This window comes from Bacillus rossius, chromosome 16 (genome assembly GCF_032445375.1).
Source record: "Bacillus rossius redtenbacheri isolate Brsri chromosome 16, Brsri_v3, whole genome shotgun sequence".
Taxonomy (NCBI): domain Eukaryota; kingdom Metazoa; phylum Arthropoda; class Insecta; order Phasmatodea; family Bacillidae; genus Bacillus; species Bacillus rossius.
Window position 1 is genome coordinate 20,144,230 of NC_086343.1, and position 21,851 is coordinate 20,166,080.

Sequence of the window (21,851 nt, forward strand, 5' to 3'; positions counted from 1 at the left end):
TGTTTACTAAAAACCTAGCGCATTATTATTTTTTTTTATGTCTGCGCTGACTTTGGCTCAAAACAACTTCCTTAAATTTTGCTTATAAGGTATTCTGCTCTTAAAAAAAATATATATATAATCTTATAAGATTTTTTTGAATTTCTCTGAAGACAAAGTCAAAGAAAACTAGTCTTGATTTGACTAGGATTTTCCAAAGCTTCACAAATCCTTAAATTATTGTGTAACCAGGCTTCATAGTGTTTTTTTTTTTATTTATTTTTTTTTTTAAATATTTTCTGGATACACTTGTGATGTTTGATATTGGAAGAAGCCACTAATAGCGGTTTTTGGCACTTTAATCGTTATATGGGAAGTCTTTCTTTTTGAATTAAATTAAGGAGTTATGTTTATAGTCTGAGCAGGACCGGTGCAAGGTAAATTGGCGCCCTAGGTGAAAAACCTTAAGTGCCCCCCCCCCTCCCCCCCATCACCGGCCGGACACCCCAAAAAAAATTTTCCTTGCCTCAAAATACATCACATTTGTCAACAATCAAATGTAAGCAGGCTTGTGTTTTTTTTTTTACTTTTTTTTACTTATTACAAATCATGAACAGGTCACCGTGGACTTTAAATAATTACTTATGTCGATATAAACATTCCAAACTGTTAACAAAAATCCATTTTCATCTAGTTTCAATAATCAGTTAAACATATCATATGAGCTGTTATGTGTCGTGCTGCGCCGCCCCCGGCTACTTGGCGCCCTGGGCGGTTGCCTGGTTCGCCTGTACGGACGCGCCGGCCCTGGGTCTGAGAGATCATTGTACATGGCCTGTTTTACGGAACAGATTGTAGTTTGTTAGAGGATGGCCGGAGCGGGGAGTCGAAGCGAGCGGACGGTGACGGCTGACGGGTTTTGACGGCGTGCGTGCGTGCGTGTCTCGGTGGCAGGAGGGTTTCGCCGGCCTCGAGGAGTACCTGTGCTACGTGTACGTGATGCGCGGACTGCAGGGCGCCGACGCGGCGGGCCTGTCGCGCACGGTCGTGTTCCCCCTGACAGCCGTGCGCGCGCCGGGCTCCTACTGCCTGCTGTACTTCAGCGACCACTCGGCGAGCGTGCTGGGCATGAGCCGGCCCTTCGTCGCAACCCTGCCGCCAGGTACCGCCCCCTCGCCCCTCGGCACCGCTTACACGGACAGCTTCCAGTAGCCGCTGGCTGTCGGCAGGTCTCTTGTTTCTTCACTCCACAGTCGCACGTTCAGTATAAATGTCTGGAGAGCGGCAATTATCAGACTTCTGCGAATCATGTTTTTTTTTTCCTTTAATTCAAATCAAATTTCGAATTAAATATGAAAACTCACAAATATAGAATATTTTACAAATTGAAGGTAATATATGTATGGAACAGTAAAATGCAAAGGAAAAAAAACAACTGGCAATTCTTTTTATGTTTGAAAAATTATTTTGTCTATCAACTGATCATATACTTAAAACTAGAGTATTTTTATCTCTAAATCAAAAATTATTTTTTACGCGTAAAAAGCATGTATGTACTATGTTGCAGAAAACGAATCAAAATTCCTGCGTAAACCATCTTGGCTTCATTCTGTTACATTTTTTTTTTTTCGTTTTAATATTTATGTGAATTAGTTTCACTTGCATATGTATTTGGTAGCAAATAATAGTGGAAAAAAAAATTGATTGGATATGTTGAGTCAAGTATCAGATTATTCAAGAATATGAAATATTTTTTTGAATATTTGCAGATCGCTAGTAGGTGAAGGACTGGTTATGAAATTCAGGAAAATGTCCTGAAATAAACAGTCGCTGTGCTGGAAGTCGGGAAATTGTTCATTTACACCAGCATTTCGTCAACTGTTGTTTGGTTTCTATGACCCTTCACTCCAGTTTGTATTCGCACATTGAATATAAATATTTGGGAACTGCCTACTTAATTAATGTGAAAAATGTATAGCTTTCAAACTTGAAATATCACTATGTATGTCCCTGTGAATAGCAGATCTGTTTCGTATAACATTTTCTCATGGTTAAGTTTGCTTATTAAGTATCTATAAAAGAAATTACCCTGTTATATAAAAAGGTTGTAAGAAAATTTTATTGAAAGGTTGTGGCAAATGTCCTTAAATTGGTTAACCAGGTGTTTGTGGACATCCCGAGTAGCCCTGCTTTCCCCACCTGCTGTCCTGGTTTCAGTTCGCCTGCTTGCAGTGAAACCCCTGGCATATTGTGCTCCTTTCTGGGGAAGTACATTGAGAAACATTAATTCCTTTCGGTTACGTTTTGTTGCTGTACATCGTTTCTTTTCAAACTCTTCAAGTGTGTCACAAAAAGTCAAAAATTATTTCCAAAATTATGAATGTTGCGTGGAATTGAAGAAAGTTGATATAAAATGACTGCAAGGTGTGCATTCGAAAGTTGGAGAAAAAAAAGGGGTTCTACTGTATTGTATTCATTTCTCCTGTGAAATTTTTGTTTGTGTTACATTTATTTAAATTTGTTTTGCTATTTTATTGATATAGAACTGGTTTGGTACATATCTAGAAAGCCTTCATTATAAATTTTCATTTTTATATGAAGGCTTCAACATCAATACTTGTGTCAGTATTTATTGAGTTTTTTTTTTTTTTTATCACAGCTAGTAATGTATTGAAATGTAGCTATGCACTACATTTTAGTGCTGATATGTGAATGGCATTTATTTGTAGTTTTGGTATTTTCCTATTTTATGATGCTTGTTTTATTTTAAAAAGAAGCAATGTAAAATTTTTTGTAGTTATTTGTAGGTAAAGCTCAATATATCTGCGCAAATTGTAGTCTTTTTGCTTCGGGAGCCAAATGATTTTGATTTTCGAGATGTGTACTAAAGCAGTGCAAAGAAATGTTTGTATTTTGAAAGATTACTAATTCAAGTGATGCACCAGTTGGGGTATCTAACTGTGATGATAATTTTTTTTTATCACAATCAGTTATCAAACTGACAAACTTGGGTTTTTGGTGTCTGGTTTTCTTAGATTATAATAATATCTGGAGTGGTGGAATGGTGGTGTGGGAATATGTCACTTTTTTTCTTTCCTTTCTGAGTAAATTCTAATTGCAAATGGAAGAAAAGATTGCAATGCCTGCTGAATTTGTCCAGCTTTAATTTTACACATACTATATGTAGGCTGTGAAAAAGTTGTGACCCTTCATCAGGATGATTTGTAGAGGGTTAGACAAATTGAATGGGCTTCTTTGCGGACCCATTTAGAAAATACATATTGAGCAAAAAGGCCCTAGAGGTACAAAATTATTGTTTTAATTTTTTTAATATTTCTTACGATTTACCAAAATTTGACTTTGCTTTTTTTTTATGTCTTTCAGATTATATATTTTTATTTACTTTCGGTCTCTGAAGCATTCTTCGTCTATGCAAGGCAGTGTTAGATGCAAAGAAACAAAGACCAAAGAATTAGTTTCGAACTCATAAAGTTAGAAAAATGGAAACAAATAGGCAAAACTGTCAAATGTAACTTAATTTAATAAGAAAACTAATAGCGTTCAAGAAGTTTGAATGCTTTTAAAAACTTTCTTAGTTATTGTTTATTACAATGGTGTACAAAATTGTAGGCCTGTGGGAACATCAATTTTTTAGTTCGGATAGAATACGAATATCAAATTATTCACAAATACGAATATCACATTCGAATAGTGAGAATAAGAATTAGAATCCCACTAAAAATTTTTTTTCATTTCATGTAAGAACTTCTAGATAATTAGGTAAACAATGACTTGATGTGAGCTTTTGGACATACGCCATTGCTATGCACATGTATGTCTGTAGAAGAAAACTACAAAAAACACAAATGACAAAAACATAACATTGTTTTGCTGTGTTTTTGTCTCGTTTCAACTGTTGTGCTGAATTTTTGGGTTCGGTATTTATGTGCTGTCATCATTTGTGGTGGTTTTTTGCATTCTGTTAGTCCATTTTTATTTGTTTTTCTTTGTTTGTTGACCATATTCCTGTTGTGGAGTATTGTGTGGTGTTTATATCCTGACAACAGCAATTTTTTGCTTCATTTATGTTTTTGTCATTTGTGTTTTTTGTAGTTTTCTTCTACAGACATACATGTGCATAGCAATGGCGTATGTCCAAAAGCTCACATCAAGTCATGCATTCCCATTGCACAAATCTTTCAAAGATAATAGGCAAACAATACTTAAGTGAAAGGTTGATTATGTTGTTAGCTACTATAATTATATGAAAAAGTTTCTGAAGATAAAAGGGTTTAAAATATCAAAACTGACACATCTTTTTTTTAGTTTTGCTTGCTTTATCTCTTAAGTTGTTAGTGTAAATGGTAGTAAATGCATGTCCCACATGTGATAGATAGCTGATATGTATTTTTTGTCCATATTATAGGAAATAAATTGATAATTACTATAACTGAAAAAAATTATGTTTTGAAACTTATATAAATGTTTTCATGGGATTTTTACATTTCTAAAATATTCTCATTGGAATTCAATCCATGAGATAAAACATAACTGAAAAATAAGTTCAACTGTCCTACACATGACTGTGGAATAACCTATTTGGCATTCCTTATTTACTATTTGTATTGATGAAATCGGGTCAATATTCTATTTTTTTCTAATCAAGATAGTTGAGAGAACATTAATACATCTATATATTTTTGGGTGTTTTGATTTATCAGCTCCTTGAGTTGTTCGATATTTGCACAAGTTGTTTGGTCACAACGATGGCAGTTGGGTATTGCTTGCCTTGTGTTGGTGTTGGAGCTCTGTGATCTGTGTGCTGATACCTACAAGCAAAAAGTTGTAGTCCAATCATGGTATTGTCATATTTTTTGAATCAAGTTTAGAAAATCATTGAATGTTTTTGGTATAACCTAAAAACAAATTTTTAAAAATTTTATTTACGTATTTTTGTTTTACGTCTCGTCAATAGCGGTCACTAGCTCTTTCAATGTAATTCAGGTAAGTTAAGAAAGATGATTTTGCCAAAATTACAGAAAACCAAAATTGGGATGCACGAACAGTGATTCTAACTTCATTCCTTTGATTAAACACTTTCTGTATTATCCGAACCGACCTGAAGCGCCATTACCAGCAAAGACTTGTGGAACATTTGCTTGAGGACCTAGAAAGTGATCTAACTGTCGTCGAAAGCCCAAAGAAACTTAACCTCAAAGATGAAATTTTGTTGTTGAAATCATAGAGTGACTTGAAAGAAGCTGCACTCCAAGAAAAGCGAGAGTAAAATCAACCCGAAAAATGACACCCCTGGTCAGCTGAATACAGATAATTTTCTCATTCTATCCGTGTTAATTGAGATTTTTCTTATCTAAGGTCCTGCGGTTCACATGAACTCAGTTAGTAGAGACTCAACTATTACCGCTGATCCAGATTTTTTTGTGAAAAATTTACATGAACACAAATATTCGCAAGCCAGAACTTAGGGAAGATATATGAAGAAAGAAAACTCATGTTTGCACTTATTAGCGCAGTGCTTTTTGGACACTTCGTTGATTGGTCCAGCTTCCTAGACGGCCATGGTGAACTGCATTGGTTGGCTTACGGGTCGTGACTTGTAAACCTAATGGCCGGATAGCAAACTAAAGAGTGGAAGTAAATGGATGTTTGTACCAAATAATGCAGTACTAAATAATGCTGATGTAAGGGTGGAAGAAAAAATAATATTTGAAGGCCCGAAAGCTGTGTGGAATTGGTAATGAATTGAAGGGGTAGCTCCCAGCTTCTTTAGAGGCTCACTTCAAGAAGCTATTAGTCTCTTTTAAGACACATGAGTGATTAAGTGATAAGAATGACACCAGCATCTGCTTAAGTACTTGATTGCTTGTACATTTTGTAAATCTTCTGGCATACAGGCTTACATTGTGCTACACATCTAAGTATAGGACTTAGTGGTGCCACTATAATTTTAATTGGGCTCTAAAAATAAAGATAAATATTTTCTTTGGCAACCTATGATACTTAAATGTTCTGTAAACAAAATTACGTATCTTCAAACAATTTATAAAATATGTACTGGTTTTAGCATCTCATTATCCAGAAGAAAACATTTTAGGAACCAGTAACAAAAATGTAAGACACGTACGTTTATGATGCTAGTCTACACGGCACGATGACCAGTAGTTTTCCTGGAATCAGAGATGTTTCTTCATGTTATCTGTAGACAAGCCTATTTGGCAGCAAGGAACCGAGTTTATATGAATATTTGACAGTGGTCACATGGATTAAAATGGCAGTGTGTGCATTGAGGGGGAGAACACTTTTTGGCGAGCCTAAAGCAGTGATTTACTGATGTTATCGTTTCAGTATCGGTATCGGCTGATATTCCAATTTTTTCTGGCTATCCAACATAATTGCTTCCAACCGATACTTAAAAAACCAATACCCATGGAAAAAGTACAATACCCTCATCCGTTCAGGTGTCACCCATATTTTTTTTTGTTTTTCTGTTTATAGTTCCGTAGTCATCTTTTACTTCAATTTTTCTCTAAGTTAAGGCAATACTTGAATGTTCTGTTTTTGAATTAGTCAAAGGCATAATGTGTATTATAATATGTACAAATTTTATGTAGTAAAATACTTTGTTTTTCCCCTTCTACCAAGAATCTTATATCTTATAATAACAAAATTCTTATTATTACTGATTTATTACTTGAAAATATTAAATTTCTGGAGACTTGCGTTGTAAGTATTTAGAAAAAGTATTTATATAAGTTATCAAATCTGTTAAAGACATGGATCGGTATCAGTTTTTCATATTGTCCATCACTACCCAAAAGTAAACGTTTTCAGAGATTCAGTAAAGTTATAAACAGCCATGAATGGATTATAATTTCTTACGGTTCGTTAATGGTGAGACTAATTTGGGATTGAGAGGATAAACTTCAAATTTACAGTGTTTCTTAAGCTGTAAAGCATTGCTCTGTCTTAATTTTTTGCTCTTTGAAAAAATAATATTAAAAACTGTTTTTTAAAGTTTTGAAGCCTACGTTTCACTGACCCTGAACACATCCAAAGTTTATTACTTGCTCATGCAACTTTTGCAGTCAGGATAAAAAAACCTTATTTTGCGAGATTTCATACATTTTCACGATTTTATAGTATTTTAATTTTCTTTGACCTAACTACAGCAACCTTTCAATTTATTTACGAACACCTAGAAATGTGGAAACCTAACCTCCCTAAAGAATTAATATTTGCAATGATTTTTCATATTATTTAAGTAAATGACCTAATTTAACTAACATTTTCCTTTTATGTCAAAAATAATTAAGATTCACAAATGTAGGTTATTTGGTCACCTGGCTTGGGGTAAGTGAATGGTAGGTTTTCACTTTTAAAGCTACAGCAGCAACGCATCCAAAAACCTTTTCAACAGTCCGTTAGTTACCGCTACTCTGTAGCTTTGTAGTGTACTCATTGTAACTAGTGATAAACATGTGTGCATTTATTTTTTATTTGTCGGCATGTGTGGGATGAAAGTTATTTTCTATTTTCAGGTAGCAGTCTGACTGCATTGTGAGTTACATAAGTTGAGTAATTGACACACATTTTAAGTTAATGTTAAGTCTGAAACTCTTGAGTAGTGATATCAGCTACCTTTATAGAACACAGTACTGTGAAACCTCATTAATAAAAACCTTGTTAATACAAAACACACATTAATACAGTGTGTGTTTTCATGGTCCCTATAAATTAAATGATAGGTGGTAAGTTATTAGTTTAACAGAAAAGTATGGTTATTTCGTTATTTGTAATACAAATTTGTTTTTGTTCCAAGGGTAAACAATTGCATGGAGTAAAAGATGGTTGAAACACATATTCTAGAATAAAGTAAAGAAACATTGTGAAGTTTAAACTAAAATAACACTTATGCCATTGATTTGGTTCAGTGTAGGTTGTTGAAAAAAAGTTTAGAAATCATGTGTTATTCCAGAATTATGGATGATTTGTCTTTTTGTAGGTGGTTTGGTAAATATTGAGCACAAGAGCATATCAAAATAAAAGCAACTAAAAGAAAATGTATTTTTTATATAATTATTTACTTCCTAATCACAGTGTAAAACTGCATTGCGATATTTCTATTATTTCATTAGTTGCTGCAGAATTGTTTTACAGTATCATTAGAGACCTGGAAAATTCGCGGGTTCAATGACCTCCAGGATAGACTCCAATATCCTCTACACACTCGGGCAAATGCCAACTGTTCATTGGCTGCTGACTCGTGAGTCGTCTCGACTGGGTGGCCTGTGATTCGACACTTCTATGAGTGAGGGTCTCTAATTGGCCCGCAGTCCTCCAGATTAACAGTGAACCAATGACAGAAGCAGCACTAAGGTATAATTATTTGAATTTTAGCATAACACGAAATGAACCCGCGAATTTTCCGGGTCTCTAAGTATCATGTTTGAACAAGGATATGATTTTCGCCATTTTGAATTCTTGGAACAAGACATTATCATGGCATTTGAAATAAAATAATAATAATAATTTGCATTTTCCTAATATTATAAGTGAATACTGAACAAAATTTGACAATATTTAATTGAAATGGAAAACCAATTAGAGTAGAAAACAGTCTTGGCCATGGTCATAATGTACTGACATTAAAAATCTCTGTTGTTTTGAAAACAGGTTTGGTTACACTATAGTCCTAAGGATCTCTGGAGAACCACAGGATCAAGTTGCAGCTAGTCTTAAATAAGGCGGTGATCAGGGATATCTCTCTGGAAAAACAGACTCAACTACGCTATTAAAGCACAACTCAAATTTACGTCATTATATTTACATTGCAGGTAATGTTTACAATGTTTTTTTAATGTTTACTGTAAAACTATAAACACGATGGAATTATTATACCTGACATAACTGTAACTTTTAAAACTATTTCTGCTAACTTACTTGGAGTATGGCAATGCCATTTTACTCAGTGATTAGGGAGAAGGTGACGTACAGGGTCCCATGAAAAACTAAAGATCGCTGAGCGAGTTCCCAGCCCTTCTCCACAATGCGCAGGGTGAGTTTAATCGCCAACCAATAGCTGTCAAAGAAATCCAAAGCCTTGTGAGTGCAAAAAAATTCACTAAATATTCAACAAACAAACACATCAAGACAAATTACTAACAACAGTCTGACAGCGATTATGCATAGTAAAAGGGCACTCACAAGCCTAACATATTGAAATTACAATTAAATACAATAAAAATTACATAGTCTCAAAACATTAACGGGATACATGATTTACTATACCTTTGTTGTACAACCATTGACTTAAGTTTTTGCACATAAATGCGTCCACACAAGATCATAAATATTTGTTGACAAATGGACAAGTAAATAAATTCTAATAACGAGGATGCGCTGTCTAGCAGTTGTTACTGATGGCAGCCAGTAAACAACAAGTTAACGAAGAAAATCATGCATGCGTCGGGCAGTAGGAATGCACAGCTCGCAGCACCATTATTAATAGAAGTTCTCAAATTATCCAGCCCGCGAATGAAAGGCAAACACACAGACCCTAAAAGTGCTTTAACCACAACTAAAATTTTAAATGACCGGGAGTACTGTGCATGGTAAAATAGCTTAGTCGCGTCCAGTGTAATCGTGGTTAACACTGCAAACATCTGGTTAAAGCATGCAGTACACAAGGAATGGTTATTGCAAGCAAGTACCCGCTAAAACAATTCGACGAGCGCAAATCATTTCATCGGCACCCATAGTCCGTCCCCTCCAAGTTTGTGCACAGTCGGGCAGCATTATTACTTACCCAAAAATCAGTGTATTGCTTAGCAGGTGTGCGTGCCAGGCAAAGGTTCGTAACTTTGCACGAAACACTGTGCCACAGTCCTCTCAGTTGTATCTGAAATCTGAGTTAAAGCATGATCTGCACCATATAAAATCGCTTACTAAACATGAATAGTCAGATGCAGGTTGTTTCAAAATACCGCGCATTGAATTTGTCCCACTTCAGCGCAGCCACAAGAGAGTTTCAGTTTACGGCACTTAACGTAACAATGTTGACAGACGCCGGTTGTTGTTAAAAGAGTTTGATACTGACGGGGCCAGTGACTCCGTCATAAAACCGACTGCACCAAAAATTGTGTGATCGTTAAGAGTCACAGTTCCGGGGAAGTTAACAAACTGGCAATAGGAACTTATTATCATTTTCTAAATAAAAGATGGAAAATCAGAGTTAACTATTGTACTTTTAAATTCTGTGTGTAGAAAAAAGAAACAGCATCATAGACTAAAGCATGACAGGTACAGAACCAATCCTGCTGACTGGCTGAAGCATTGTTTGTGTGGATTCAAGGGTAAAAACCAAGCCTCTTTTGCATCCCTTATTTGGACTCCATAAAACAGCAGCATACGTACTGTGACATACCTAAACAGCTTGTTATATAAGATGATTAGATGCTGTAAGCTCTTCAATTTTGCAAAAATTCTTGTCATATACGCCGGAAAATACGAAACCTTGCTCGCTGACTCGCGCTGGCCACGCAGGCCGATGTGGGGGGAGGGGGGGGGGGCACAGGCAAGTCCGGGCAGGGCAACGGTCACTAATTCTGCCCTGTTGCCACAGCCCTCGCCGCTCGCCCGTCGAAGCAACCCCCTGAGCGCCGTGCAGTCAGCTCGGTGCGCGCTCCCAGCGCCACGCCGTGGCCATTCAACAAACACAAGTTCTGCCGTAATGTCGGTACGCACGAGGAAACACCACCCACCCCAAGCCGCACAGTTTACGTGAACCACAATAATGGGCAAGACAGTTTAAAGTTGGCAAAAAAAACAAGTTGGTAACGTTTAAAGTAGTTAAGAAATAAGCTAACAGTTTTGAGCAATTAATATTAAGTGAAAAAAAGTTATACTGAATGAAATGCAAGTTAAAATATATAATCAGGAATTACTAACAGAAAGAAATTAAAGGAGGGAGGTAGAGCAATATGAAAATGCATTAAAAAAATTTTTTTTTTATCTTTGTTTTGATGCCTCCCTGTGCTCAATAATTACCGGTAGTGTTTAAAACTTTGCTTTATAGTATCATGCAAACTATTTTTTTTTTGAGCCACAGTTGTAGCCATCCTAAAATTGTTAATTTATAATCCCTTAAAAAAAGTACATTTGGAGTTTTTTTTAATTCTGTGCTAGTTTCCTTGGAGCATATTCTATTTTTTTTTTAGGTGTGTTACGCATGTACTAAAAGAAAAAAAAAATTCTAACTTTACTTGAATTTGATTTAGTAATTATACATGGAAATTGTTGTTAAATTTTGGTAATAGCATAGTAAATACAAACTTCGCTATTGCAAAGTGGCATAACTATGGTCCCGAAGGTTTTTATTACTGAGGTTTGACTGTGATATATGTACCTGTTACGTTGTTCAAGTGTGATAGTAATGGCCCGCACGTACATGCACACATGCTTACATGCTTGCAGCGAAAGCGTGGTCGCAGTTCCCGCGCCTGTGATTGCCCGCCCAAGCAAGTCCCCCACCCCTCCGCGGGGAAGCGGTGTCCTCTTGCATTTGACCTTTCCTGTCGTAAGAAACGTCTCGTTCATTTGCTCGTCGTGTATGTCTGGCGTGAAGTGTTTGTGCATGTGTGAGATCATTTTTGTGTGTGGCTTGCCAGTTGTTTAAAAAAAAAACAATTATCAATTAAACTGGAATTTTAAATGATATTTTTTTTTTTAACTACGGGTGCTCGTTTTTTTTTTTCTTTCGTCGGGTGTACGTGTACACCTTGATATTTTTCGTTACCTTGATCTGGACAGCCGTAGTTTCTGGCATATAAGGCGAGGTTAGCTGTTGGGTAATGGAAATGGGAAAATAAATTTGCGCCTACATAAATTACATGCCTTGTGCACTAGGGTTGAGCCAGTCAAATCCTTTAAATTCTCAAATACCATCATATCCTACATACTAAAAAGGATTCGATATTTGAAGGAGAATATTAAAGGCAATAAAGTAAATTAAAATCTGAATTTTACTAGGTCAGTTTTTTTCTTTATACCTATTCTGTTACCATTCCCTAAGATATTGTGCTTTTAACATGTAATTATATAATAAAATTACAATATGAATTTATTCTGGAAACTTAATTTGTGAAACAACCATTTAAAGTGTAGAATGTTTCGACACTGTGGTTAAAAAATTTTGTTTTTGACCCTTGACATCTAGATTTGAATTCGGTTTTGCGAAAATTGGGATTTGACCCATCACTTGTTTAATTAAGTGCCATATAAATTTTTTTTGAGGAAATTATGTTACTGTAAAGAAGCCGTATAAAAATACTAATTTATTTTAGCTCACTCTCAGGTAGTGTGCCAGCCGTAGAGGATGACAAGGGGGGGAGGGAGGCTAGTAAGTGTGAAGTTTTTTTTTGTTACCCCCACTGTGTGTTGACAGAAATATGAAGGGAACAAACTGGCAACAGGATCTTATTGATCATCATTTTCTAAATAAAAGACGGAAAATCAGAGTTAACTATTGTACTTTTAAATTCTGTGTGTAGAAAAAGAAACAGCATAATAGACTAAAGCATGACAGGTACAGAACCAATCCCGCTGACTGGCTGAAGCATTGTTTGTGTGGATACAAGGGTAAAAACCAAACCTCTTTTGCATCCCTTATTTGGACTCCATAAAACAGCAGCATACGTACTGCGACATACCTAAACAGCTTGTTATATAAGATGATTAGATGCTGTAAACGCTTCAATTTTGCAAAAATTCTTGTCATATACGCCGGAGAATACGGCAGTAGGATCAGCTATTTCTGTCTTGCAATTTGTGCATATGTATGCTTGTGTGTTGATTTATTCTTACCTATCATCTTATATCGTTGGTATAATTTCTTAATTTAACTATCTCTAATATCTGATAAAGATTCTTTTTAAAATGTAAAATATTACTTGAGAATGTTTGTGTAACATGTGTGTTGTTTTTTTATTCTTAACAAACGATTGGCATGGTGTTTCAATTTTATGTTATTTCCAACTGTAGTTGTTTTTGGGGAACTGTGAACAGTTTGTTATACCTGCAGTTTGTAGGAAAACCAAATTCAGACCAATCTTGTAGTGAATGCAGGAAGCAATTGGTTTTAAATGCTGTTTCTTAAATCAAGGGTCACAAGAGTCACAAACTTGTTGGACCAAGGTATACTTTCTGTGAGAAAGTTTACAATCGATAGGGGTGGATTTGTGTTTAATTTTTTTTTTTTTCATAACATTTAATATTTTGATATCTATAACTATTTTTGAGTTTAAAAAAACATAAGCCTTATTTTGTTTAGCTTCGTTTAGAAGATAAATTGACTTCATACTAGCTCTTGTTTGAGACTACGTTCATTTAATGTTGATGTAGAGAATTAATTATCAACTCAGGTCATGAAAGCATGATTCAAATAATTAGTTTTAAAAGTTTGGTTCATTGTGGTGTCTTCATTTGCATTAATTCTTAATCACAAGAATAGTAAAGTAATAACTCTCACTGCCTAACCTCCCATTAAAAATGAATGCTTAGAAAAAACTAAAGGTCAAAAAGATGTCAAAGACCTTGCTAAAAAGTTGATATTCCTTACACATTATCCATTATAAGTTGACAGCTTAGGTTAACGATATAAATTTTACCCATTAATAATGTTTCACAGCCAATGGCAAGCTTGTCACTTCACTATATTATTGCGGTAGAAAATATTTTCCATTTTGATGAAACCGCTGTTGATGTTCAATTTGTTATGCTGCTTTCAAATATTAAGTCACTCTGTTAACATAAACAGAATAGTGAGACAGTGATATTCACGTACGTTAAATGTTTCGTTTGAATTTATATCTTGGCAGTCAATGTGTGATCACTCGCAGGACTTAAAAATATTTAAATTATATATAATTTTTTTAATTTTTTTTTTTCTCCGCTAACCAATTTGTTTCCTTTTAAACAATGTAGCCAGAGAAAAACTATCATGTTAATAGAGATGATAATGCCTTTATGTGATATGCAAGTTTTTATTTTGTTTATTTCATAGACAAATAAATTTTAGCGGCTTGTAATATTGTAACGACTGTGTTTGTTGGGTTTTGGTGCACTTTTTCACTTAAAATTGTGTAACTACAGTGTGATTTTGTACTTTACATGGCTGTATTTGTAGACGTAGTAGACTGTCTGCTAATTTCAATTTACTATTTTCTTGCAAAATGTTCATAAATGTTCCTCGAGAAAATTACGCATTCTGTTTTCATGTACTTTAAAACTAATTGTAATCATTCATTATGTTTGCGTGCTTTATAAGTTGTAGTAGTATTGGCAGCTGACTGTTTGTGACGCATGTGTTAGCGACAGACAACGCAGCCAATCATGTCTGGTCCGGGAATAGAGGAAAATGTGGTCTCATAAACATATTAATCTTTTATTTTTAATCCTCCTTTTTAACCAGTACTCCTTTATTATAAATACACAAAAATATGGCCCATTCAGTTTTATAAAGTCAGATGTTTTACTGTTTATAAGGATTTCAATATGATATTTTTTTTTATCAGCATGGTACACATACTTCTTAATCCCCTTCTTTGCTACTCTGTCGAAGGCTGTGGTAGTGTCTGTGTTTGAGTTGGTTGTATCCCAGATGCAAGAACAGTGAGTGCTGGCTTCCAACAGGCACAAGGGACTTTTGAGAATCTATTACGTAATTAAATTAAGGAATTTAAGAATCAGTTGGCACATCCGTAAGGTGAAAAATTCTTAGTTTTCTTTAAATAGATGGGTACATTTTAAATTATCAGCTATGCTATTTATAGTTTTATGAGAAATTTGTAGTTTTTATGTGCTTTTTGGAATGTGATATGGTTTTGGCTTGTATTTAACAACGTATACCTATTTGCATGTATAAGAACCTCACTTTAACTTCAGTTGATTATAGTAAAGTAAATTTTCACATTATTAATTAAGTTATGTTTCAAAACATACTCATTTTTTTTCTGAAATATTTTTATTATAATTATTGTACTTTTAATATTTGCATGGTGTTTTCAACTTTCTTTTAAGCTGTGCACAATAATTGCCTTATTTTTCGCTGAGTTCTCAAGACTATAGTTGATAGATGTAGTTTAATAAATTAATTGGTACTGTTTTGTGACACAGTACACTCACATAAAAAATAAAAATCTTAATGCTTCGTTAAACAAAACAGTGTAATTAAAACTGTGATGCTACCTGAATTTTTAATTAGACCTTTTAAAGCATGTCTGGAGCATATTCTTTTAGAACAATAAATATAAATTGGTAGGTAATTGCATGTTATGATTATGTACCACTGAATGTTCACATGATTGAGAGATTTGTGAAAAAGCTGGTAATATACATATCATGTTTCTTTTGGATCTTTTATCCAAAAAAGACAGGTCTAAAATTAATTTTATTAATTTTCATGTTTTCGAGAGCATATTTTCTTGCATTTTAGTTTTACATATTTTGGTTTTAATAAGGCTCACCATATAATCCTGTCCTTATATATCATACTTAATACTTATCTATGTATGATTAGTAATAGCAAATAAGTAATTTTTTTCTAAACATAAAGTAGTATCACTTCCTGTATCAGCACTTAAAAATAAATAAATATGAAATAAAATTAAACTTAAAACTAAGTAAATAAAATTAAGCGTAAATAGTTTTGCCAGCAAAATAATATGTTAGAAAAACTTGTACATATGATAATCTGGTTTGTTGCTATAACGTGTATCCACACAATTCACAATTGTCTTCAAATTGTATTCTCTGTATTAAATATCCTTAGTTGCAGGTTTTCATAACATGATGCCGATTAGACAAGTGTGATGCAATAGACACAGCCTGATTAAATTATTTTCTAACCACTTACTTTCAACACATCTGTGACATCAGCGTGACAAAATTTGAGGACGTGACAAACTTTCTATTCCCATTGCGTCGTCAGCGCTAAGTTACTTTTCATTAGTTAATTCTTTTAGTACTTTCATGTTCAATGATTTTTCCGAATGAATATTGAATTTAATTGAAGTAAAATTTTTCTCAAACCGGTCTATTGAAACAAACTCTAAATCATTGATGGCCGTTGTATGTGTAATGTGAATAAAATGGCAAGAAATTTATCCTAGTTGTTTCTGCTTCTTGTGTGGTTAAAAAACACACTTTCACAATAATGCAATACTATTTTGCTGTCGCTTCGCGTCTTTCCGTACTGCCGTGATTCCAGCATTTCACAAAAAAGTGTATCAAACTTCTCGTTAGCCATTTTTTTTTTAATTACTGAAGGCAGCCAATAAACTCACATATAAGTCATAGGTTTCCGTGGCGAGAATGGTGAATATCACTAAACTGCTTCTATGCTTCTGGGCTGAGGCCACTTCCTTGATGATAATATTCCCGGTGGTTTATTTGCCTTTGAAGACGGCCGCAACAAAATGTCTGGCACACAGTTAGTTGTTTATCCGGACTTTTGGCCTCAACCCAGGAACACTTAACTAAATAAAATAAGCGAATTTCCGTAATGCTCTAGTCTTTCTGGGAACGTACCATCTGAACGTAGGCATGCAAAATTAGTTGGTATTAGCTGAAAATTTTTTTTAATTTTACTTCGCACAATTACCTAAAATTGTTGTGTCACCGCAGAAATTATGATGGCTGCGTGTTGTATGCTAGAATAAAACAGTGAACGCAGGCTGAAAAGGAAAGGGAGGCATACTTACATGTTGGCGTGAAGTAACTGCATTGTCTCTGCTTTTTGAGCTGTCGGGTTGATTGTATGTACTTACAGTGATATGTTTTTGTAAGTAATAACGATTATTATTGTCTTATTTTAGAGATAATACTTTTGTAGCTGTTGTTGTTGTGTTTATACATTTGTAGTTCAAATATTTTTTTTTTAGCTGTGCCTGTGTGACATGACAGGACAAAGCCAGTGGTGGTTCTGTGTGAGAGGCGAGGGGGGCAGTCACCCACTCCCCCTTCCAAAAAAAAATGGTGCGATAACAAAAAAATAATTTACTCCATGCCACACCTGACTTTGAAGTAAGTTAGATTTTTTTTTAGACTTCCCATTTAACTAGGAGGTGTATGTATGTATATATATATGTATGTATGTGTGTATTCCATGCCACCCAAAACTCCCCAGTCTCCGCCCCTCCCAAAATTCAAGGCCAAGTCCGCAACTGGGTAAAGCTTTCTGGCAGAAATGCCAAAAAAAAAAAACATTTTGAGAAAAACTGGCCTGAATGTGGCAGCGATGAAAGCAAATTTAATTATTTTCCTGGGCATTAGTTTGTGTTGCCAGTGTGGCAGTCGGTGACGTTTATGCGGAATGAATGCAATTAAGGTAAACTAGGAACGGAATCGGCCGTGGTCTGTAGCAAGGAACGGTCCCAGCATGTGTGTGGAGTGATTTGGGAGAACTTAATCAGGATGGAAGGTTGTGTCATGAATGTTAGTTAATGGTTTTACTGTTAAACCACCGTGGCTTGTTGTTTAATCATGCATCATAACAGTAACTTAGGATTGCTGTGTGAGATAACTTTAGAAACATAATTTGACAGCAGAGTTCTTGTTATCATTGGCGACAGTTGGCTATTTTGTTCCTCTAGAGAGATGAATTTTTAATTTTGTCCTCACACATTTTATTTGATGGACTATCTGTGTAGTGTGTGGTGTGTTTATTATTTAATTATGCTTAATGACCACCCAGATTATAAAATTGATAGTTAAATAGCATGAAATGCAAGTTGGTGTAAAAATTTGTATTTTTTTAACGCTGTGAAAATTGTGCATTTAATGACATTTTTTTTTACATGTGTGACCATTGTGTAGGTTCGTTAGTATTGTGTTGGTACCTGTTGTTATTTTTTATATTTATTTTGTTTTGTTTGTAAACATGTTCGGATGTTATTGCAGTGTGTGTTCATTTTTAAATGATGTGTTTTTTTTTTTGTAAATGTTTGTAGGTAAAAGTTGAATTATAGAATTGTTTGGTATGTAACTTTACTTTTACAAGAATAAGTACATACTTTGAAATTATAAGAAATCACTACCCAAAATTATTGAATTAATATTGGTTTATTAAGAAGTTTAACTATTTTTTATCTCTAAAAAAAAGTTTGTTTTAGTTTATGGGTGTAAAATGGCATTTAGTACTTTTAATTTTAGTATAAAATGAAGTTTAAATTGTAGAGAATCATGGTTTGTAATTTAAAACTCTAGGGACATCAAAGGACAAAGTGGAAAAACTTGTCAAGTAGAAAATTTATAAGCCTATAATTTATTGTAGCAGTAAATTGTGTTTTAGTATTTATTTTGGTGTGAAATTAAATCTGCTTCTCTTATTCCAACTGTAAATTATATATATATAGTATTTGTGTTATGGACATTTTTACTTCTTAATCGCCCAGTCATGGAGGGATCTTGTAGTGAGCTCGGAGAGTCACTTTGCTATTGGTCGAAGTCTTGAGTTGGTCTCTCACATGTCATGGAGCTTGCGTTAGGAGAACCAATGCCTTAACCTTCCTGTTCTTTACTGTCTACCTTAAAATAATCTATACTGTTCAAAATCATTTGTGGAAATTCAGGCCATGTTTGAATTGGTAAAATTGTAATTTGGCAGGTTTTGAATTGGTTGCATTGAGGAATCCTTGTTTCACACTCTTTAACATTTGGATGTGCTTAATGTAATACTATTTACATGTTGTCTCAATGTTTTTCGGAGTGAACTTTTCATGTTAATTTTATTTAATACAACTCTGAAATGCTTAAAATGTAGCTATGCTAAAGTTTATGTTATTTCACCACAAAATATTTATTGAAAGAATAGTAAAAAAAATTTTCATGCCAAGTGTCAGGGTTAACTGCAATTTACAATATTTTTATTTATCACCACATCTAATTCATAAGTTCAAAATAGGTAAGATGGTAACCCCCACAGGTTTTAGGTAGAAAACAACTTGGAAAATTCATAATTTTGTGAGTTTCGTTAAATACTTTGAAATTATGAATGACGAATGTAGAGGTACAAATTTGGGCTATGTAATTATTTTGTCGTAAATTCTGCCAATTCAAACAAAGCCTCAAATTTTACAGTTTGCTTATGCTCATAGTTGTTAATTATAGATATTCCATCTCTTAGTGTCTGATTTTAGACTTAGTTTTTTTATTTTTTAGTTTAATAGTTTACTATAAGTGATAATAAAGTACTGCAACATTTAAATTCTATTTGTACAGTAATACTTATTGTGTTACTTATAGGTATTGCACTTTGTACATTTGTAATCACCAAAGTCAGTTGTATATTGTCAGTTGTATATTAGTATTATTACACAGGCATTTTTCTGTCATTCAGGTTTGTTGTAGGGTTGTGGTTATTTTTGTATTGTTTTTGTGATTGAACTTAGTAGTGTTTTCGATTTTAAGTAATGCCTTAAATTTTAATGCCGCCATCAAATGGTTGATAGTTTAAATCAGTTAGTTGTACATGGGTGATGAAAATATTTTTTTATACTTAAGATATATTTTGTGTTTGTAGTTATTTGGTTTTTGTTTGGAAGTTTTAAACACACGTTTTTTTCTACCAAGTTTACTGTGTAACAATATAATGTGTACAGAAGTGAATTTTAGCATGAAATATTTATTAAATATACATGCGGATTTCAATTATTATTTGTTTTAGTGTAATAAATGTAGATTTTTATGTATAGTATACAGTCAGTCCTCCAACAATTTGGTTTTGGTGCACAAAAAAACACTGAGAATATTAAATGTGTTGCCGTTTAGTTGAGGGAATTTTGATTTTGTCATTATGCATCATGTAAATTTATATGCTATACAGTATAACCTCATTTAATTGGGATAATTAGGGCAAAATTTAATGCATATACAGATTTTGAAATTATGCTTAAAAAACAAACTACACATTTATACACATGCATACAGTAAAGGGACAATGGTCCTACTGGATTATAAAATGTCAATATAGTTTTAGTGTTAATGTCAAAGAAAATTACAATATTGTACAGTCAGTCACAATACATTGATATTTAATACAAGTTGTAATAAGATTATCTATTGCAATAAAAATTAAACATTAGCAAACTTTAAAAAAAAAAAATGAATGCAAGCAGCTCTATCAGTGCTGGGTTTAGGCCCCTGCCTATACAGGGGTGTATCTGTGTTAGCGAGGCGGGATTATAAGTGCATTCGTTGGTGCCTCTAACATGGTATTGCCTCTAAGCGCTGTCTTCTAGTTGTGCACACTTTGAGATTTGAGCGGTAACCATAACATTATATGTATGATGGCGGATAAAAATGAAGATTAAGACAAACTGCAAATCCCTTTAAATCTTTCAAGAATCAGTACCAGTTGCTCATGCCTAAATATTATTTGGAAAACACACATTTTAGTCATTTTCACTCTTACAAAAATACAGTTTTAAAACAAAATAAGGAAACCGAACTTCTTATCCGCCCTCAGTCTATTCTTAAATGATTTTCGTAAACAAACCCCATTTTGATAACTTGTGTAGTTTTCAACTTGCATGGTAAAGTTCTGCACACCATATAACTTCCCAGATAGGCGGGGGCCTTAAAAAGAACTGACTGATGACGTATATTAATAATATTGTTGAAAGTGTGACTGTATGAAACAATTACTTTGAAAATTGTAAAATAATCTACAATAGTTAAACACTGGAACAGAATTGATTATTTGTGACTAATTCTCTCCAACGCTATTGCAGTCACAGTCTTGAAATGGAATGGACTAAGCAGAAACAAATTTTAATAGTAATCATGTGATGGCAGTCATGTCAAATAGCCACTCCACTATCTATGTACTTATGGATCCACCAGCCAATGGTATTACCAGGCAAAGTTGCAGTCAATAGGAGCCCACCAGCAATCAATACTATTAAGTCTTCTGGCATTTGCAGTGTCAATTTTTAATACAACTATTTGCTAAGTCGTGAATCACAAATTTTGTAACGTATCATACTGTATGTATATCAGTGTCAATACATCAATATTTTCTATAAATTCATGCATAATTGCAGTTTTATAAACTGAAGTAATTTATATAAGGCTCTTAATGTGTTTCACTGTAGCATTGTGCTTACGACCTTACTTTACTAGTTACCTGTTGCCTGCTCCGATTGCTTTGCATGGACTTGTATCTGAATTTGTAAATAACTGGATGGACTGTATACTTTTATGTATAATAATACTGATGTTATGTGGACATGCTATATTCCAAAAATTTACTGGAATTGTTATGTAAGTGCCTTCTTAAGTTATTGGAACTACCTGGTTTTATATACCTCATCATGGTTATGAAGTAAATAGTTTAACAAACAACATATTTGAAATGAGTTGCAGAGAAATGTTTAGTTTGAACACTCGCTATTTTGTGTATGCATCTCGTATGTAGTAATGCAGAATAAAACAAAAGTTGTGAAATTGGTTGTTGTGATTTCTTGTGTGTGTGTGTGTCTAATATTGTTAGTTTGATATCAGTGAAGTATTTTAGGCACTGCAAATTTAAGTATCCCATCCTGTTTCTTGCCACTCAATGTTTCATTGCAAGTTTGTTTGTCTAGTTCTAAACCAGTTGGCTTTTGTTTCAGATTTTATTTACTAAGCACACGCTTTATATGGAGGAATATCAAAGAGTCTATTTCACCTGTAACTGGTGTAAAGTTAATTTTTATCCTGGTAACTATAGCAAGAATGGAAGGTTAGTGTTTAATTTCGTTGACATGTCCATTTCCTCTTGTTCCTTGAATTATGTTTGTGTGGGAAGCATAATT

The 21,851-nt window shown here is 34.0% G+C and overlaps 1 protein-coding gene across 3 annotated transcripts in view; it reads left to right on the plus strand.

The window, feature by feature from the left end:
• LOC134540207 (inositol polyphosphate 5-phosphatase K-like) overlaps window positions 1-21,501 on the plus strand; it is a 47,069-nt gene extending 25,568 nt beyond the window's left edge. The window contains exons 9-10 of one of the 3 annotated variants that reach the window (XM_063382795.1): window positions 934-1,141; window positions 11,473-21,501. In XM_063382795.1, the coding sequence (XP_063238865.1) occupies window positions 934-1,141; window positions 11,473-11,504 (240 nt within the window). In that variant the 3' untranslated portion in view covers window positions 11,505-21,501. Of the gene's footprint in view, window positions 1-933 lie in introns of all 3 variants that reach the window. The other 2 variants (XM_063382796.1, XM_063382794.1) reach the window with 2 other exon arrangements.
• Window positions 21,502-21,851: the final 350 nt, after the last annotated feature.